This window comes from Rutilus rutilus (assembly GCF_951802725.1).
Source record: "Rutilus rutilus genome assembly, chromosome: 6".
Taxonomy (NCBI): Eukaryota; Metazoa; Chordata; class Actinopteri; order Cypriniformes; family Leuciscidae; genus Rutilus; species Rutilus rutilus.
The window spans coordinates 43,486,302-43,505,830 of NC_140214.1; the positions used below are offsets into that span (position 1 = coordinate 43,486,302).

Consider the following 19,529-nt stretch of genomic DNA (forward strand, 5'->3'; position numbering starts at 1 on the left):
GACCCTCATGCGCAGACAAATCACTTTGCATTCATTCGGGTCACTGATTTCTATTTGTGAATCATAAAGAGTTTGTTTGCGGATTTTAAATCTATTTGTAGATCGCATTTTATATTTGTATGTCATGAAGAGTCTGTTTGTGGATTTTTTATCTATTTGTAGATCTTGTTTTACATTTGCAGATCATGAGGAGTTTGTTTGCAGATTTGGAATCTATTTACAGATTGTGTTTTACATTTGCAGATTATGAGGAGTTTGTTTTCAGATTTTAAATTGATTTGTAGATCTTGTTTTGTGTTTACAAATTGTAATATGCATTTTTGACTCATAGTCTCTTCATTTTCAATGATTATGGCATTATTTTGTCACAACAGCGAAACAATAGTGCCAGAATTCTGAAAACAAATGTGACACAATCTACAAACAGAACATGATCTTCACCTGCAAACAAGTCACTTTACATTCATTCAAATTCTGGTTTTCAAGTTCAAGTCACTGATTTCTATTTGTAAATCAGGATGTGTTTATTTGTGGATTTTTTATATTTCTGTAGATCATGCTTTATATTTGTGGATCACAAAGAGTTTGTTTGAGGACTTTGTATCTATTTGTAGATCTTGTTTTAGATTTGCGGATCATGAGGACTTTGTTTGCGGATTTTTAATCTATTTGTAGATTGTCTTTTGTGTTTACAAGTTGTAATATCTATTTGTGACTTTTAGTCTGTCCATTTTCAATGGTTTTGGCATCAATTTACCCCCATAGACTCTGGAGTGAAAAACCTCAGTGATCTACTGATGAACCCACAATCCAAGCTGGAGAAACTACAGTTAGTATCATTATACTGTACAGCAATTACAGTGTGACTGAAGTTTATTTATTTGAAGACAGCAGGGCTTATGTTTCATTGTTTATAGCAGTGCACTTCTGGGTTTCCCTATTGCTCACATTTTTATGTGTTTTTTATCTAGTTAGTAATTGTTTAATTTCCAGCATTTGATACAATGTACTGATTGTGTACATGCAGAAATCTGCCTTTTCAACAGAGAATAAAGAAGAGAGACGTCAAATAAATAGTTCAAATGAAAGAGAAGAAACAGTGTCTTCCAGCACACAGAACTAGTGTGACTGGGTTTTAAAACAGACTATTGGAAACTAAATGCTGCTGTAGCTCTTCAATAAGATGATCATCTAAAGCCGCGTTTCCACCGAAATTACCCAGAACAATCTGTCCCAGGATCTTTTTCCTCAGACCTGTTGCTGTCTGTGTTTCCATCGCAGTCTAAAGTACCATGAAGATTACGCAAATTAGTCCGGTGACGTAGGACTGTGTGTGACTTTCCAGTTCCCGCTGGATTTCGTCCTCCTCATATAAGCTTAATAAAGCCTGAACCTCATCATCAGTCCATCTGTCGTATTTTTTAAACTCCATTGTTGATTTGAATAGCAAACACCCCACACCATCACCCAGCAGCTCGACGGCACACGGCAGGCCAGTGGAGCGGGAGGACCGCGGGGAAACACTCCCACTGTGAGCCTCAGGTCTCCTGCAGTGTTAACCGTATTGGCGGCTCTGCTTTGTGCAGAGGCAGTGCTGGGTAACAGCAGAGAGACTCTAGCCTTCACGAGGATGGACAGTCACGACCGCAGGGTCAACATGGTCCTGTTCTCACAGTGAGGACATGAACCATCCACAAACACTATCTCAGCACACTCTTGGCCCAGACATGTGAGATCGTGGCCATCAGATGAGGACAGGGAACAACCGCATCCAGAAACACACGGACGGAAAGGCATCTTTAAAAAGACGCTCAACATCAGTTTTGCTCTTTTAGGGAAACTGCTCTTTATGCTGAAGCGCCCGGGGGGGAATCGCTGCACTTACCCATGCAATACGCCAGTGAAACACCACTGAATGTGCCGTAGACCACCAGAAAGAGGGGCTTCCTTATTGTAGAGGCGACTGGAAGAGCGATCATTCAGATTTATATTGTTCAGGTTTAACTGATTAATCAGCTGAATGTTTTCCTCTCTGTTCTAGACTCTCTAACTGCAGTGTGACAGAAGAAGGTTATAAAGCTCTGGCTTCAGCTCTGAGATCAAACCCTTCACACCTGATAGAGCTGGATCTCACAGGAAATGATCCTGGACAATCAGGAGTGAAGCAGCTCAGTGATTTACTACAGGATCCAGACTGTCAACTGAAGACACTGAGGTGACACGGGATCTAATAATTATCTAAATTAGCTCTATGCAGACTAAATATTAATAACTAATATATTATTTTAGTTATATAATAAGCTGGACATTTAGTTGAGAACTGAATTGCCTCTTCTGCAGGTTTGTGAGTCCTGTAACATCTAACTAACTAACTAACTAACTAACTAACTAATTAAGTTTTTTTATCGTATCAATAATTTTTGTAATGCAATGGACATTTAGTTGATACCTGAATTGCCTCTTCTGCAGGTTTGTGAGTCCTGCTGCAGAGGAAGCCTGTCAGTATGTGAATAGAGTTGTGGGTATAAACCCGTTACTCCAGAGAGAGTTGAATCTGAGTAAACATGAACTAGGAGACACACGAGTGAATCAGATCGCTGCTCTACTGCAGGATAAACACTGTCAACTCAACACACTGACGTGAGTATTGCTCATTTATTTATAATATCACTTTTTTTTTTTTTTTTTCTGCGTCACACAGAGCCACAACAATTTAAAGTAATACAATTAAACGGCGAATTAAAAACACACAATTAAAATGTGAAGCTTTAAATATTTGATTAAGACAGACGGTTTGATCATGGGTCAATAATTATTTCAGTTACTGTAGAGGCAGAACAATGTTTTTTGACATTTTCATTGTTCTCTTTGACTTCTGCTCCTGAATCCGCAATATACGGAGGGGCTGTACCATGTAAACATTTAAAAACAAATAATAAAATCTTAAAATTAATTCTAAAAGAAACTGGTAACCAATGCATCTTAATACGGGGGTGATATGATCATGGCTGCGTTTCCCGAATCCTTCTTAAGTCGTTAAGCTGCACCTTATCGTTAATACATGTTTCCCGAAACGTTCTTAGTTAAGTATACCTTCTGTAAGCAGAGGTGGGTAGAGTATCCAAAAACTGTACTCAAGTAAAAGTACAAGTACTTATAGAAATATTTACTCAAAGTAAAAGTAAAAGTAATAATCTTTATAGTTACTTGAGTAAGAGTAAAAAAGTATCCAATGAAAAAACTACTCAAGTAGCTAGTTACTTCGGATCATATAAGCCTATATATATACACTCACCTAAAGTATTATTAGGAACACCTGTTCAATTTCTCATTAATGCAATTATCTAATCAACCAATCACATGGCAGTTGCTTCAATGCATTTAGGGGTGTGGTCCTGGTCAAGACAATCTCCTGAACTCCAAACTGAATGTCAGAATGGGAAAGAAAGGTGATTTAAGCAATTTTGAGCGTGGCACGGTTGTTGGTGCCAGACGGGCCGGTCTGAGTATTTCACAATCTGCTCAGTTACTGGGATTTTCACACACAACCATTTCTAGGGTTTACAAAGAATGGTGTGAAAAGGGAAAAACATCCAGTCTGCGGCAGTCCTGTGGGCGAAAATGCCTTGTTGATGCTAGAGGTCAGAGGAGAATGGGCCGACTGATTCAAGCTGATAGAAGAGCAACTTTGACTGAAATAACCACTCGTTACAACCGAGGTATGCAGCAAAGCATTTGTGAAGCCACTACACGCACAACCTTGAGGCGGATGGGCTACAACAGCAGAAGACCCCACCGGGTACCACTCATCTCCACTACAAATAGGAAAAAGAGGCTACAATTTGCACGAGCTCACCAAAATTGGACAGTTGAAGACTGGAAAAATGTTGCCTGGTCTGATGAGTCTCGGTTTCTGTTGAGACATTCAGATGGTAGAGTCAGAATTTGGTGTAAACAGAATGAGAACATGGATCCATCATGCCTTGTTACCACTGTGCAGGCTGGTGGTGGTGGTGTAATGGTGTGGGGGATGTTTTCTTGGCACACTTTAGGCCCCTTAGTGCCAATTGGGCATCGTTTAAATGCCACGGCCTACCTGAGCATTGTTTCTGACCATGTCCATCCCTTTATGACCACCATGTACCCATCCTCTGATGGCTACTTCCAGCAGGATAATGCATCATGTCAAAAAGCTCGAATCATTTCAAATTGGTTTCTTGAACATGACAATGAGTTCACTGTACTAAAATGGCCCCCACAGTCACCAGATCTCAACCCAATAGAGCATCTTTGGGATGTGGTGGAACGGGAGCTTCGTGCCCTGGATGTGCATCCCACAAATCTCCATCAACTGCAAGATGCTATCCTATCAATATGGGCCAACATTTCTAAAGAATGCTTTCAGCACCTTGTTGAATCAATGCCACGTAGAATTAAGGCAGTTCTGAAGGCGAAAGGGGGTCAAACACAGTATTAGTATGGTGTACCTAATAATCCTTTAGGTGAGTGTATATATATATATATATATATATATATATATATATATATTTCCTGTAGCTTTCCTTTCCTTTCCTTTCCAGGCTTTCCTGTAGCTGTAGCTTTACCTGTAGCTTTCCTGTAGCTCAAACTGTAGAGCGTTGGCTCTTGCAACGCCAAGGCCATGGGTTCGATTCCCAGGGAAAGCAGGAACTGATAAGAATGTAAATGTGTACTTGAAAATGTAATGTAAGTCGCTTTGGATAAAAGCGTCTGCCAAATTACATAAATGTAAATGTAAATGTAAATATATATATATATATATATAGTCTCTTCTGTTTTTGTTGCAAAGATAGCCTATCTACTTTTTTTACTTTTGCATCATGAAGTCGTCATATATATAAAATGATATTATTTCGATTTTTTTTATTTAAATGACTATTATTATCATAAGTAGATAGGCTATCTTTGCAACAAAAACAGAAGAGACAAGCATTATTTCTGCCATCTGTATAGCCCGAAAATCATTGCCTGTCCTTTGGTTTGTATAATAGTAACTTATACAACTACATTTGAATTATTAGACAATGTCGAAATAAAGTGAATCTGCAGAGTGTTGCATTCAAAGGCATGTAATTGACAGAGAAGAAAGAGTTAAAACTCTTCACATGTGCACACGCTCATGACCGCTACTTAAAGGCACACAATGTAGCTTTTCAACCTTCATAATATATTTCCAAGACCCTTGTGATGGTACATCGACTTACAATAGGTTGAATGACACGTCTGCCATAGCCTGACGGGGTCTGTATCGCTTTTACTGGCACTACGTAACTTCGGGGTTCGGGTAGTAACCAGAGCACAAAAAGAACTACAAAACTCGACTGCTTTACGGCATACGTCACTTCCCCCACCACTTCCTCAAATTTGGACGTGAGAGGCCAACCAGCATTTGTTTTCGGCTTTCGTGCGTATGTTTTTGTCATGGGGGCTGTTTACACCTGGCCACTTCATGCGTTTTCTCAGATGGGATAGCTATCTGATCGTGAAAAGACCAGGTGTAAATGCCCTCCGAAACGCATTCAAGACGGATTTGAATCCGATCGCTCAAACCACTTCAGGAGGAGGTCTGAGACGCATTCCAGATGAAACTGGACACATGTAAATGCATCTGGTTGTTGAAACCACATATGTAAATTGTACTCCTCCCAAAAATGCAAAAAAAAAAAAAAAAAAAGTGTGAGAGCGTGTTATAGGCCAGCGGTTTTCAATAGGTGATGCGCGCCTCCACTGGGGGGCGCCAAAGAGCCACAGGGGAGGCGCGACACGCAAAGAAAAAAATAACTGTATGCAGCTCTATTGATATCGCTAATTGTGTGTGCCAGTATTAGCTTTAAAATGCGTCGTTCTCTTGTCCCAAGTCAACAGAAGTCAGCATTAAGGGAGGATACGGAGCCCGGGAAGTCACCTGAGTGAGTAAAAAAAAAACAATCCGTGGCGACTGTTTTGCAATCCGTCCGCTCAGTTTATAAACAGTAGCTACTCATGAATTCTCAAACTGTTCAGTTTAACAAATCGTGCCCACGGATTAATAAACCGTACCCACGAGCTTCTAATCCGCGCTCTCAGACTTGTAAACCGTGCCTTCAGTTTTTGCAATCTGTACCCACAAATTCATAAACCGTGGCCCTTTCGCAATCCTTTCCCACGGGTTTGTAAACTGTAACGTTACTCACGGATTTGTGGCTCGCATTCATTTTAGAAGAACACCAGGAGGTAGCCTACGTTGTTAACGAATCTTATTGTATATTGTTTTGTTGTGTGGAATATACATCAAATTGTCTCAACAGGCGTCTGCATGTTTAAAGTGATTCTCAATTGTAGCGGGTATGGGGTGGAATATATACGATTTAATATGATAAATTTTTTTAATAATAATTATAATTGCGTGACGAGTTCATAATGTGGTGAATTCCCGCTCCCCATTGGCTCCACATTTTTGGGACCGTATTGGAGAACGGACTTAAATTAAATAAAGTGGCTATAGGTTCTGCTATGAGATCAGCTGCCAATTTTAGGAGATAGGGCTCAATGTGATCGATTCCTGCCTTTTTTTTTTTTTTTTTTGGGATCTAGTTTGATTAGAGATTCGTAAACCTGTGCGGTAGTAATAGGCACAAAATTAAATGATTGTGAAAGGCAATACTGGATAGGTTCTGCAGATTCTTTACAAGTATTAACACCTGAATTAATAGACTCAGAGGTGGAGCCAACTGAAATAAAATAACTATTAAGATTATCTGCAATAGCTTCTTTGCCCTTAACCACAATATTATTAACTTTAAGAAGGTCTGGAAATTTAAATGACAGATTTGATGCTGAAGTAGACGACTAATTTCCAAAACTTTGTGGGATTATTTAAATGTTCATTTATCGCAGACAGATAATAATCATGTTTTGCACTTTTGATTAATTTTGTGCATTTATTTTGTAATGCTCTATAGGAGATCCAGTCTAAAGAATTGTTCAAGTTCTTTGCCTTAGCCCAAGCAGCATTCCTCTGTTTTATAAAGGTAGAAACAGTGTCATTGAACCAAGGGTTATTTTTACCACTTATCCTGAGTCTTTTGATTGGAATGTGTTTATCACATATGGATGTGAATGTCGATTTAAAATAATCCCAAACCAGAATAACATCTGGCATGCATGAAACAACACCCAAATCACTATGGTAGAGATCGCGTAGAAAAGCTTGTTCATTAAAATGCTTAAAAAATCTTTTATAAATATAACGTGGTGAAATTCTGGAAGTTTTACAATTTCTCACACAGACAACTGCACAGTGATCACTAATATCATTGCAAAAAACACCTAATGATGAATATTTATGGGAAGCATTAGTTAAAATTAAATCCAGTAACGTGGATCTATCTGTATCCTTTTGATTCATCCTGGTTGTTGAATTAATCAACTGTACCAAGCAAAGAGAGTCACAAGTCTCTTTAAAAAGATCAGAAGATGACGACAGCCAGTCCCAATTGAAATCGCCAAGTATGATCAGTTCATATTTAGTCCAGTCGTGAAAGAAATCTGCAAGTAAAGTACATACCTCACTTGAAGATGAAGAAGGCGGGTGATAACATCCAGCCTCAACAATATCCGAACCAGAAAGATTTACTTTGAGCGCTAAAAGTTCAAGGCCATTTGGTATGCTGATTAACTGTATGCAGGAACAGTTTAAATTAGATTTCACATATATTGCAACTCCTCCTCCTTTTTTTGCACGATCAGATCTGAAGACTTTATATGCATCAATATTAATCATATCATTTGTGACTGATGTTTTTAGCCATGTCTCAGTAAAGAGCATTATATCTGCACCAGTCGTGTCAGCCCAAACTCTTAAAGAGTCCATTTTGTTGATAAGGCTGCGCACGTTCAGATGAAAAAAGCGCAATCCGTTTGATGCTTTGAAATCGTCGGGCGTTTGAAGTTGGGCTAACGTTGGACCCGGGTTGGGGTGAATATTGCCCGATAATAGAAGCATGATGAGAACTAACCACGATCTCCTTCCTGTGCATTCCGTCGTCGGATCTTTACCACAGGTAGGCGTCGCTTTAGCTGTGAGACTCCGATTCCCGTGCGACCACAAACAGCGTATTCCACTCGGTACATCACCGGAAGAGAATAGTAGTTCTTGAGAAATGCCTCTCCAGGAAAGCCGAAGCGTCGGGCCATGATCATTAAACAATCCCGATGCAGTCACGGCAAACATATCATGCCATTGAGGCCGCTGATAAAGCGTGGTTACTTCACGATCACTGTCGCTGCTTTCGGTATCCTCAGCAGGAAAAGGCATAGGCTACCAATCTCAGGAATCCATAAGGTCGTACGGCAACACAAAATGAAGAATAAAAATAATAAACGCATTTTCTGTTTTTAATTAAATCGTTACTTGGCCGCGCACACCAGAGAAAAGCAGGCTAATTATAATACTTTGATTAAAACAAATTGAGGACAGACTAACAAACACGTCTACATGCAAGCCGCCATCTTGAATTCTCCATCAATAGAGAATACAATTTTAACCTTTTAACCTAAATATTAACCTTGATAAATGTTCGCTATTATTAGGTGCATATCCAAGTGTTTGTGCGGTGTGTGGAGTGCGCACTTCATGACATGGAGGCGCCGACGCGATTGTTTGCATTTGTTGAGTTAACAATTAGTTAAAACTAATAAAATAATAAAACAAAGACTAAATTAAGATGCTAACTACTGTATTTTCCGGACTATAATTCGCACTTTTTTTCATAGTTTGGCAAGTCCTGCGACTTATATTCAGGTGCGACTTATGTATCAAAATTAATTCATACTGACTGACATGAACCAAGAGAAAGCATACCGTCTACAGCGGCGAGAGTACTCTATGCTGCTCCTGTAGCCTACCCCTGAAAAAATTTACTGAAAACAACTGAAAAACTTTTAACTGAAACGTTAACCTAAAGACAACTGAGAAAGACTGAACACAAACAAAATGCCCCCAAAAAGAAAAAAATCTCCATGTTTTCGGTGCTGATGTGGTGGTGCATGTAACATGTAAGGGTGGCGCTGCCAATAAAGCACCTAAAAGCTGTCACAAAGAACCGGCAAAAGTAATGATTATGAATATGTCAAATATAGCAAGAAGATATTTTAATTGTTTATTAATAAACAAGTGTTTTCTGTGTCAGTGTCGGCTACAAAGATGAAGTTGACGATGCTGACTCGCGATCTTCACAGTAGTGAACGCGCCAGAGAGAAATGCACAATTCATACGGATTACATAAGCAGAGAACAGTCTGTTTTCTTTCGTTTTAAATTGTTCTGTTTAAAAGTAGACATTTCAAGCTTTCTATATATGTCTCAGGTCTGTGAGGCAATTAGGCTACCTTATACACTGAGTTTCGGTTCATTTATGAGACGAGCTCCAGGTTCACGCGCCGGCACCTCCGTGTCCTGATTATATTGTCTGCTATATTTACTTCTTATTTATTAAATCCAGGCAAATGGTTGATGAAATATTGATTAAAATTAAGATACAATTAATACAAAACGAATTTAAATTTAAAGACAGCCTTTGTGCTTTCTGTTTGAGGTCTCTGTGAAAGTTTTAAAGCAGTCTTTTAGTGCCGCTTTCAGAGCGCTCACGTTGTTATATCATATCATAGTCCGATTCATTTTTAGATTTGCTTTTTTAAAATTCTGATAGATTTGTAAAGAAATCAGATATTTTCTTCTGACTCGCCATAGTTAGCTGAGTTTGTTTTTTCGTTTGAATATTCTAATTTTAGCATAGTCACGTCACGTCATTTACGTCAGATCGACTTTTGAAATATTTCTCAATATCACAAAACCACATTTTTGCCGTGCAAAGGCAAAAGACCGTAACTTCGTTTTTGGTCGAATATGAGTTATTTATATTTTTGGCACATTCAAGACCTCCTTTATCTTGTGGATGTGTATCTTGAATCAATTCCGTTGTTTTTTCGATAAAATAATGAGTTGTCTTAACAGTAACTTCCAAAAGCCCATGAGAAACCAAGGCAGAACACCGTAACACCAGTTACTGCTCTTTGGCTGTGTTTTGGAACGCTCAAATTGAGTTACGGTGCTCTGCCTTTGTTCAGCCGCGCGTCAATATGACGTTACTGTGCCGGTGTTATATCAAATAATGCTACCTACCAGATTGTACGGTTATCTGCCTTTGTTTTACTGTAGCCTGTGTACTTTGTACAGCTGCCATCAGTCCCTGTAACTTCTGATGTCCTCAGAGCTTTGTCCTGCACAAATGCAATCAGAACATTTATTATGGTCTGAAACCGCTCCATCGACAAACGTGCGATATCGATCGCGAAGGATTATGCAGAGTTGACAGAAAAATGTTACACATGCCGTAACAGATGAATACAACCAAGAACTAAAGCCCCGCCTCACCCAGTTCGGGTACTGGACCTGGTTGAAACACTCATGCATCTAGCTGGCAGAGTACCAAAACTTCGCCGGCGCCTTCAGCACCGCCCTGAACACGGTCGAGCCAACGCTGGACTAATATATCTGTGGAGGTATTTTGTCATGTCAAATGTATTAATAATGCCATCAGAATGCAACCAAAGCCCAGGATGGCAATAAGTAGATGGCTATAAATAATTGTAAATCATACAAAATAAATGCCATGATCACTAGATTTTACACAGGTATTACTATAATGATTTTGTTATGCTGATCAGCCACCAAATATTAATAATGTTTACAATAGTGGTCAAAAGTCAAGTTTGAGCTCAAGATTGTTTTATGTAGGCCTATATAATTTTCATTACTAAAACATCTATTTGCCAGATTTCCAGTGTCCTACCTATAATTAATTTGGCGGGACAACTAAAAATCTTTAAAGTCATTTTTCTCAGTTCCACACTCTGCAGATTTGACATCATATAAAAACTAAATTATATTTTGAACAATTTTATGAATAAAGGTGGAAAATTAAAAACCTTTTGAAAAACAAAAACTTTATTTCAAGTCATATCATTTTAAATTCTCGTGCTGTCAGCAGCCCTAGTTCCCGCGGCCATGGGTACATATTACATTTAATACACATACAAATACTTCATCTACAGTGGTGTGAAAAAGTGTTTGCCCCCTTGGTAAATATGTCTGTAAAAAATAAATCTGCATTTTTAATCCTTTTGATATTTTATTTAAAAAATGAAGTAAAAGAATTGTAAGTGGGGGGAAAATCACATTATGAAATAAATGTTTTTCTCCAAAACACGTTGGGAACAATTGTTTGCCCCCTTTTATTAAATACTTTTTGCAACCTCTTTTTTCCAAGATAACAGCTCTGAGTTTTCTCCTATAATGCCTGATGAGTTTGGAGAACACCTGACAAGAGATCAGAGACCATTCCTCCATACAGAATCTCTCCATCTTGTTCTCCGTTATAAGATTTCTAGCACAGGCTGTCAGGTTTAGATTTTTTATCTGTTGGTATTTGATCGAATCTGTCATGCTATGTATCTGAACAAGATGTCCAGGAACTCTGGCAGAAAATTAGGCCCACAGCATTAAAGATACAGCAGAGTATTTCATTTTACAAATGGGGTACTTTTTTATCCCTGTGTGCACCAAACCCATCTTAAGTGTTTGCTGCCAAAAAAGCTAATGTTTTTGTTTAATCTGACCATAGAACATTTGAAAAGTATCTGACACTACTGGAACTTCAAACGGGATGGGTTCTACATTTATTTCATAATGTGATTTTCCCCCCACTTTCAATTATTTTACTTCAATGAAAGGTTAGATTTTTGCACATTTTTTAAATAAAATATCAAAAGGATTAAAAATGCAGATTTATTTTTTACAGCCATATTTGATCATATTTACCAAGGGGGCAAACACTTTTTCACACCACTGTATTTGATCATCAATAATAATCCATTTCTAAATATATATATATTAATAATAAACACATAATCCATTCACACATAGTACACAACACATAATCCTTGCATTTAAATACACAGACGAACACCTATTCACACTAGACAATGGTTTCGTCAGCTTCCGGTTGCGATGAGCTGCGATATTTTTTCACAGGATGGTAGGGGAAGAACATGAATATTCATTAGGGAAGCCATCCCTGATTGGTCTGATGACCTACCCCTAACCCCACCCCTAAACCTACCCGTCACTGAGGGGTCTGATGACCTACCCCTAACCCCGCCCCTAAACCTACCCGTCACTGAGGTTAAGACCAATCAGGGATGACTTCCCTAATGAATATTCATGAGTCTTCCCCTACAATCCTGTGAAAAAAAAATATCGCCGCCAGCGCGACCCGGCCGTGATGTCATCAGCGGCCGCCGCTCGATCGGTCGGTCTTTCCCACTGGAAGACTGACTACGCCCTCACAGACACACAACACGAGGACGAAACGACAAGACAGTGCAGTATAAGTGGGTGAAATGACCGGGAAATGGATATGGAAGGGAGAGTGGAGAGATGGATGAATGTCCATGTGTGATCAGCATCGCGTGTGCACGCGCTCCTATGATAGCGACAATGAGAGGGAGGAACGAGATGTGGATGAATGAGGTGTGTGTGTGTGTGTGTGTGTCAGTGCTGCTTCGCCAGCGGTGGCAGCTAATGTGACTTTATCACAGCTGTATAAGTACTTTTGTCAATATGGCAAAGGTAGTTTACTACATCTAAGTTATTTTTTTTTTCTATTGAAGCAACTTCATTCCAAGTCAGTGCTATCTCAGTGATCAATGAAACTGTCAGTCAAACAGATATCAGGCATAATTTGTCAGTTCAATTGTTTATTCAACAACTGTTTCAAACCAATTTGGCAACAAAAAAACAAAACCATGACTATATAAAACCATATAACTATATAAAACTATAAGAAAACCAGGTGTCGAGAGAGTGTGCATCTTTCCATCAAGTGTCAGCCCAAGGATTGAGATTGGTACGTGATGTCACCGTCAGGAGCAGAAGCTGATGGTAATGCACCAGAAAGCCGGTTGTAGGACCGTACGGTCCGCGTATCATCTGATCATTTCATTTCCTATTTGGACTAGAATAACGAGAAATTAAAAAAGACAGATCATTTATACGTTTTTTCGTTTAGTTTAAAGGTCCCATGACATGCTACTTTTTGTAGGCTTTAATATAGGCCTTAGTGGTCCCTAGTACTGTATCTGAAATCTCTTTCCAAAAATTAAGCCTCGGTGCAGAATTATAGCCACTACAAGCCAGTCCCAGAATGAGCTTCCTTCAGACGGGCCGTTTCGGTGTCTGTAGCTTTAAATGCGTGGTGGTGTGGCGCAATGGATAAGACACATGCCTTTGGTGTGAGAGACCCGGGTTCGAATCCACTGTGAGACACCAATGTGTCCCTGAGCAAGACACTTAACCCCTAGTTGCTCCAGAGGCGTGCGACCTCTGACATATATAGCAATTGTAAGTCGCTTTGGATAAAAGCGTCAGCTAAATGAATAAATGTAAATGTAAATGCTAATGAGGAGGAGAAAGGCGGGGCGAGGTGGAGGGTGGGTGTGGCCTTGACCATCTTGTGGTACCATGCATGTTTACGTTGGATATATTGCAATGGCACGAAGACACGCAGTCATTCAAGCGTTTCAGTTTGATCCCGAATCTGATCCAGATGGAGAAGCAAAAGATGAAGAAGTTGCTCCAGCAGGACGTCTCCGAATGGTTAGTTTAAAATATTATGTCTGGATACGGTACTTTATTCGGATGGTTTACAGTTATCATCACGTAGCTAACGCTAACCTACTGTTGCCTTTGTTGCACTGACTTGCTGTTTAAAGTATAGAGACAACAAGGTCAAATTAGTACTCAATTTATTACTTTGTATATATTACATGAGCAACTTGTAAGAAGATAGAAGATGCATGTTTAGTGAATAACATTAATACTTAAAATTAGATCTATGAAACGACAAAATGATATTACATATATTTATTTGTTTAATTTATATTTCATATATCTTAAAAGTAATATATATATTTAAAAAAAATTGCATCACAATAAGTGTATTGTGATTGTTACTAACATTTTAGTAACTAAACTGAATTTTATTAGGTTTAGTGACAACATGTTACAATGTTTACATGGTACAATTTCTGGTAAGCTACGCTTTTTTATTATTTCAATTATTGTAATTTAATTTAATATTGACTATACATTTCGGTAAGTTGTAGCCTACTGTATCTTTCAACAGTGTTCGTGATTTTTTACTATTAGCTAGTAGAGATGATCGATTCATGTGCGCTAGGAATCTGTCACGTCACATTTACATGCGCCAAAACTGTATTTATTGTTTGAATTTCGTAATAAAATTGACAGAACCTGAGAGCTGAGATTTTTTTATATCATAAAGTAACCTGCTCTGTCTAGTTTGTCGGTCTCCGTGTCCTCTTTGCTTCGCGATTTTTCTGTGCGTGAGAAAATGTTTGTGTGGTGTGAAAAGTGTCAATCGCGTGTGTCTCACGGTGAATGCGTGAGAGTTGGCAGCTCTGCTTTAGTTTCAGACGTTCAGAAAGCCCAGCTCTGTACTAACCCAAGTTGACGAAACAGTCCTCGGTGAAATGTTTGCCGCAGACATGCAAAACTTTGGGAAGTTGAGTCGGCGCATTTCCAGAGAAAATGAAATTAATCCACTGTTTCTTCTGGGGCTTGGATGAAGGAACTAAAAAAGGCTTCGGTGCTCATTTGTACATCCAATTATTGAGCAATTATTATGCTTCGCTCGCTCAGACGCCATATCTCTCGTGGACAAACTAAAATCTTCCTACTTCCTAGCTCTTTTTCTCATGGGCGGGAAATATTCTCTGGGCGGGCAAAGCAGAGAAAGGGGAGGTAACATTTCTCCTTATAACGTCATAAGGAGGAGATTCAAGATCAGCCCGATAGAGTGCCGAAGTTATGACGTCATTTTGTAGGACAACCCGGAAGTTAGCGGCGCATGGGTTCCCTCGATCGAAAAGCAATGCATTTTCCCCATAGACTTTTGGAAAATCGCAAAAAATAAGATCTGTGTTCAACAAAGAGTTGTGACCCTAACACATTTTGTCTATCAAGATAATCTTTACAAGTTAATCCAAAATTTATAAATTTTGAAGCCTAAATAAAGCCGTCAGATATAAAATGCTAATGGTTGGCTATAAATGGACTACAGCACACCAGCACACCATGGTCGCGGATCAACGTCATCATCAAGCTTCCTCAAACTTTATTTTAAAAAACACGCTCGCTCATTATGATCTGCGCTGTGTATGAACCTGTTTTTTACAGTCTATGGTATGAACCTATTTTTACAGTCTATGGTATGAACACTTATCCACTTTTTCATGAGAAATATTGCCCATTCGTTTTTTCCATAAATGTTAGAAACTAATTGTGTTTATGCGTGCCTCTCTGAGATTTTTTTTAATCTTTTGTTAATGTTTTATTTATTCGTTTATTATTTTTTAGTTTATATAAACCTTAATATTATTTTCTTTGTGATTAAGATTATTATGCCTGATCATTGTGCCCCAGATAAACTTTAAAGATAATCTTTCACTGTATTATGTTTGATTGTATGTTTGCATACCATTTGCTAATTCGCCAGGAAAAAAACGCGCTTTTACCATCTCAGAAGCACTAACGTTAGCTATGGCCGTAACAATTTCCAATCTTATGTCCTTTTTCTTAGACGATAGAAAAACCATAGATCGAGGAGAGAACCACTATAAATCTGGACATGTAGAACGGTGCAGCTTAGATGCTGGTTTACTTGCCGGTATTGTAAGGGCCAGCATGAGGGACAGGGTTAATCGAGTCTCTGTAAGTAAAACTAGGGAGAGATAGAGGAGTTATAATAGTGTTCTATGTATTTAAGATAACTATACAAATAATCTCTGAACAAGCATAACACAGTTAAATTCCAAACATTTAATATAATAGTTGTATATAATTATATAGCCTATGTTGAATTTAAAGAGAATTGTCCAATAGCATCAATATATATATAATAATATATTATAATTAAACCATATATGTTCCCTAAATAAACCATATATACTCATTTTGTTAACATTTTCTATATATTTTTACCTGGTAATCCACAAGCCCCAATGTGAGAGCCAGTGTAGTAAATGTTATCTCACATTCACATTACTGTGAGCTGACTGGTGTAGTTACAATACTATACAAGTAGTATACAATAGTTTAACATTTAATTTGTGTATTTGTCAGACAGGCAACTTACAGTGCATTAAGGCTATACATATCAGCGTGTTCTCTGGGAATTGTCCACGTTTATAGCACATAAAATATAGTTAACATTTACTACTAAAATAACAAAGATTAATATCATTGTTACCTAATGCCTTAACTACCAGTAATGCTGTTTACAAATACAATCATATTATTATAAGTGGGTAAAAGCCAAGTTCACAAATATCAGGGTGCAGGACCCACCCTTTCTATAATTATATCCAAACAAGTTACAATAAAAGTCAATAAACCAGGTATTATTTTGAATATTTTAATTAAACACATTTCTCGACGTAACGTTAGCCTTTAATAAAACTGCAGCGGATCTAATCTATTAAACAGTGGCAAAGTAAACAAGCTTTTAGATATTTTAAGAGAAAGACAAAAAGTATTTTAGCTGTTGATTTGGTTATGAAAAACGTTTATTCTTGCTACTGCTAGCCTTTTTTACTCCATCTGGCACGAACCCAGAGTCTCCGCTGGGTAGGTAACATCGGACGGAAAACAAACGAGATTTCATTCGATGACTTGTGGTTGCATCTACGGACAAAACAAAACACCATTGACACTGTCTCTCCACAGAAATAAAGAACTGGTAATCGGTTACCTTAATATCACATAATTCTGTGTACAACAATATTTGGAAAAACTACAATTTGAAAAGACTAAGTATATAACGTTATGTATATTAACTGAAAGGTAAACTTATAAGAACGTGAGGCTGAAACGCGGGCTAGTGAGAGATTTCATGTTTGTCATGATGACGTCTAAAGTCTCCGCCAAAGGATGTCCCTTTTAGCAACTTGTTAGCAACCACCGTTTTTAAGACACAATAAAGTTTAAAAAATCACAAGCAGGTTATAACTGGTGTATTTTATGTCATAGATCAAAACGTGAAAATATTTAGAGGCTTTCTTAACCACAGACCTTATTTCAGGCGATTTAGCAAAAACCCATTCAAAAAACCCATAGACTTTAGGGCGAGGGAACCGGTAGTGCTAAAATGCTAACTCACTTCCGCGTTTTAGCCTACAAAGTGACGTCATAACTTCGGCACTCTATTGAGCTTCCATTTTCTCAAAGGCAGAGACAGATAGCAAAAGCTCGATTTACACCGATTAAAATGTCTAGAAACTTGGGGACCGTATACAGGCTAGGGGAACTCATATTAATGTTAAAAAACCTCAGAAAGTGAAAATTTCATGTCATGGGACCTTTAATAAACGGAAAATGAGATTCCAGCTTGATTTCTAATTTTTCGTTTGTGGTTTACAAATCGGTTTATGGCTTTGATATTTCGTTTGCACATGTGGGCGGCGCTGAAACGGCCCTTTCATCTGATTGGTCAAACCGCTTCGTCTTCAGGACAGCCAGAATAAGAGTCCGTACGGCACACTCACATCCCACTTTAATAAGCTTTTGCACCACTCGCTGACATTTGATGCAGAAATATGTTGCTGGAACACAATTAGTGCTGCTGCGATGCTTCACTTCTAATGTACGACACTTGAGAGATCGCAAGCCATAGGCTACTATATGCTGACATGGAGTTTGGTGTTTTATATATTATTTCTATAGACTCAAGAGCAGCCTATGATTTTTTTTTATTTATTTTTTTCACTGTAGGTGAGGTCCTGTGTGTCCCTTCGATAAATGAAAATAGTTCAGTATCTCTAAACTTAAAATGTAGGTTATTTTTCTTTTTTTTTTACTCTAGGCTATAATTACTGTATGAATGAGCATCAAAAATAACATAATATACATGCTTAATTGGTTGATGTTTCTCTGAGATTTGCTCATTTCTTTCAAGGTATTATTTATTCCCACTGCTTTATGCATATAATGTTTGTCCATCAAAGCTCTGGTAGTATTTTCTAACAACTAAAATACTTTCTTTATGTTGTTTTCATTTGTCATGAGCTCTATATTTTAAGATGTACTAGGTGTTGATAAATCACATTCAGTTAATGTGAAGGGCCTATGTCAGGGGTGTCCTGATCTTGGAGGGTCAATGTCCTGCAAAGTTCAGCATCAACCCAATAAACACTCCTGAACCAGCTGAGCAAGTCTTCAGGGTTACTAGAAATATCCAGGCTACACTCTCAGAAGAAAATGGTACAAAAACGTCACTGGGATGTTACCCTTTTAAAAGTACCTTTTTATTATTAGTTTATATACATATATATAAGGCTACCACCCCAGTTACAGCTTTTGTACCTGATGAACTGTGTTGGGATAGGCTGGAGCTAAACTGCAGGACACTGGTCCTCCAGAAGCTGGATTGGTCACCACTGGCTTGGGTTAAATGTTGTTAAATCTATAAATGAATCTGCACAGCTGGGTGTCTGCAGGCAGATGTGTGAGTCAGTCAATACAATTGAAAATGTAATGTGCAAAATGTTATTTATCTTCACAACAATGCATGCAACCAAACCTGAACATGATTTGAGAGCGACAACACGTTAACACATCCACATTGGGGAATGCTCACTCAAAACACACACAACCCCACCCCCAAAAGTCATCCATAGGATTGCTCTCTGTTACATATTTTGTCCCAAAAATAAATCATCTACAATGCGGAGCAGATACAGAAATGAAGGGGCGACGCCATAAAACATCCACAATGCAGAACGAATACACACACATATAGGCCTACACACATATAACACCATGTTCAGGTCTGACTGTATTGTAAAAAACGATGATACTTCAGATACTTTGACCAAAGATTATTTTTTATTGTTATAATAATGATTTTATAATGTCTAAACACATCTAAATAAAAAACTTGTGAAAAGATGAATACCTACAATATGTGGAAATGGGAAACGAGCCAGTGAGTGATGCGCTGCAGCCATCTAGTGGCTCTCCTTCAAATGTCATGGTGTTTTAATCTTAAATGTGTTTGATCTCCAGTAGATGGCAGCAATCTTCCACTAAAACACGGCACATTGTCCGTGCTATCTCCATGAGCGAAATTAAGAAATTAAATCAGATATAAATTATAACAAATGGAAATACATTTTGCATACAAGAATTACATTACGTATGTTTAAAAAAATTACACTTGTTATTAATCAGTCCTATGAGTTATGAGCTCAGTTTGTAGAAATAATACTTGCATTCAATTAGGAAGAGCACACAGCAGCTTCTGTTGTCACACACACACACACACACACACACACACACACACACACACACACACACACACACACACACACACC

At 38.2% G+C, this 19,529-nt stretch overlaps 1 protein-coding gene across 1 annotated transcript in view; it reads left to right on the forward strand.

Moving 5' to 3' along the window:
• Positions 1-769: 769 nt before the first annotated feature.
• The window catches only part of LOC311291428 (ribonuclease inhibitor-like), a gene marked incomplete at its 3' end in the record, with an annotated part of 42,456 nt that continues 23,696 nt past the window's right edge, over positions 770-19,529 (forward strand). The window contains exons 1-3 of the mRNA XM_084410463.1: positions 770-829; positions 2,042-2,215; positions 2,470-2,640. Of these exons, the coding sequence (XP_084266589.1) occupies positions 798-829; positions 2,042-2,215; positions 2,470-2,640 (377 nt within the window). The 5' untranslated portion in view covers positions 770-797. The remainder of the gene's footprint in view (positions 830-2,041; positions 2,216-2,469; positions 2,641-19,529) is intronic.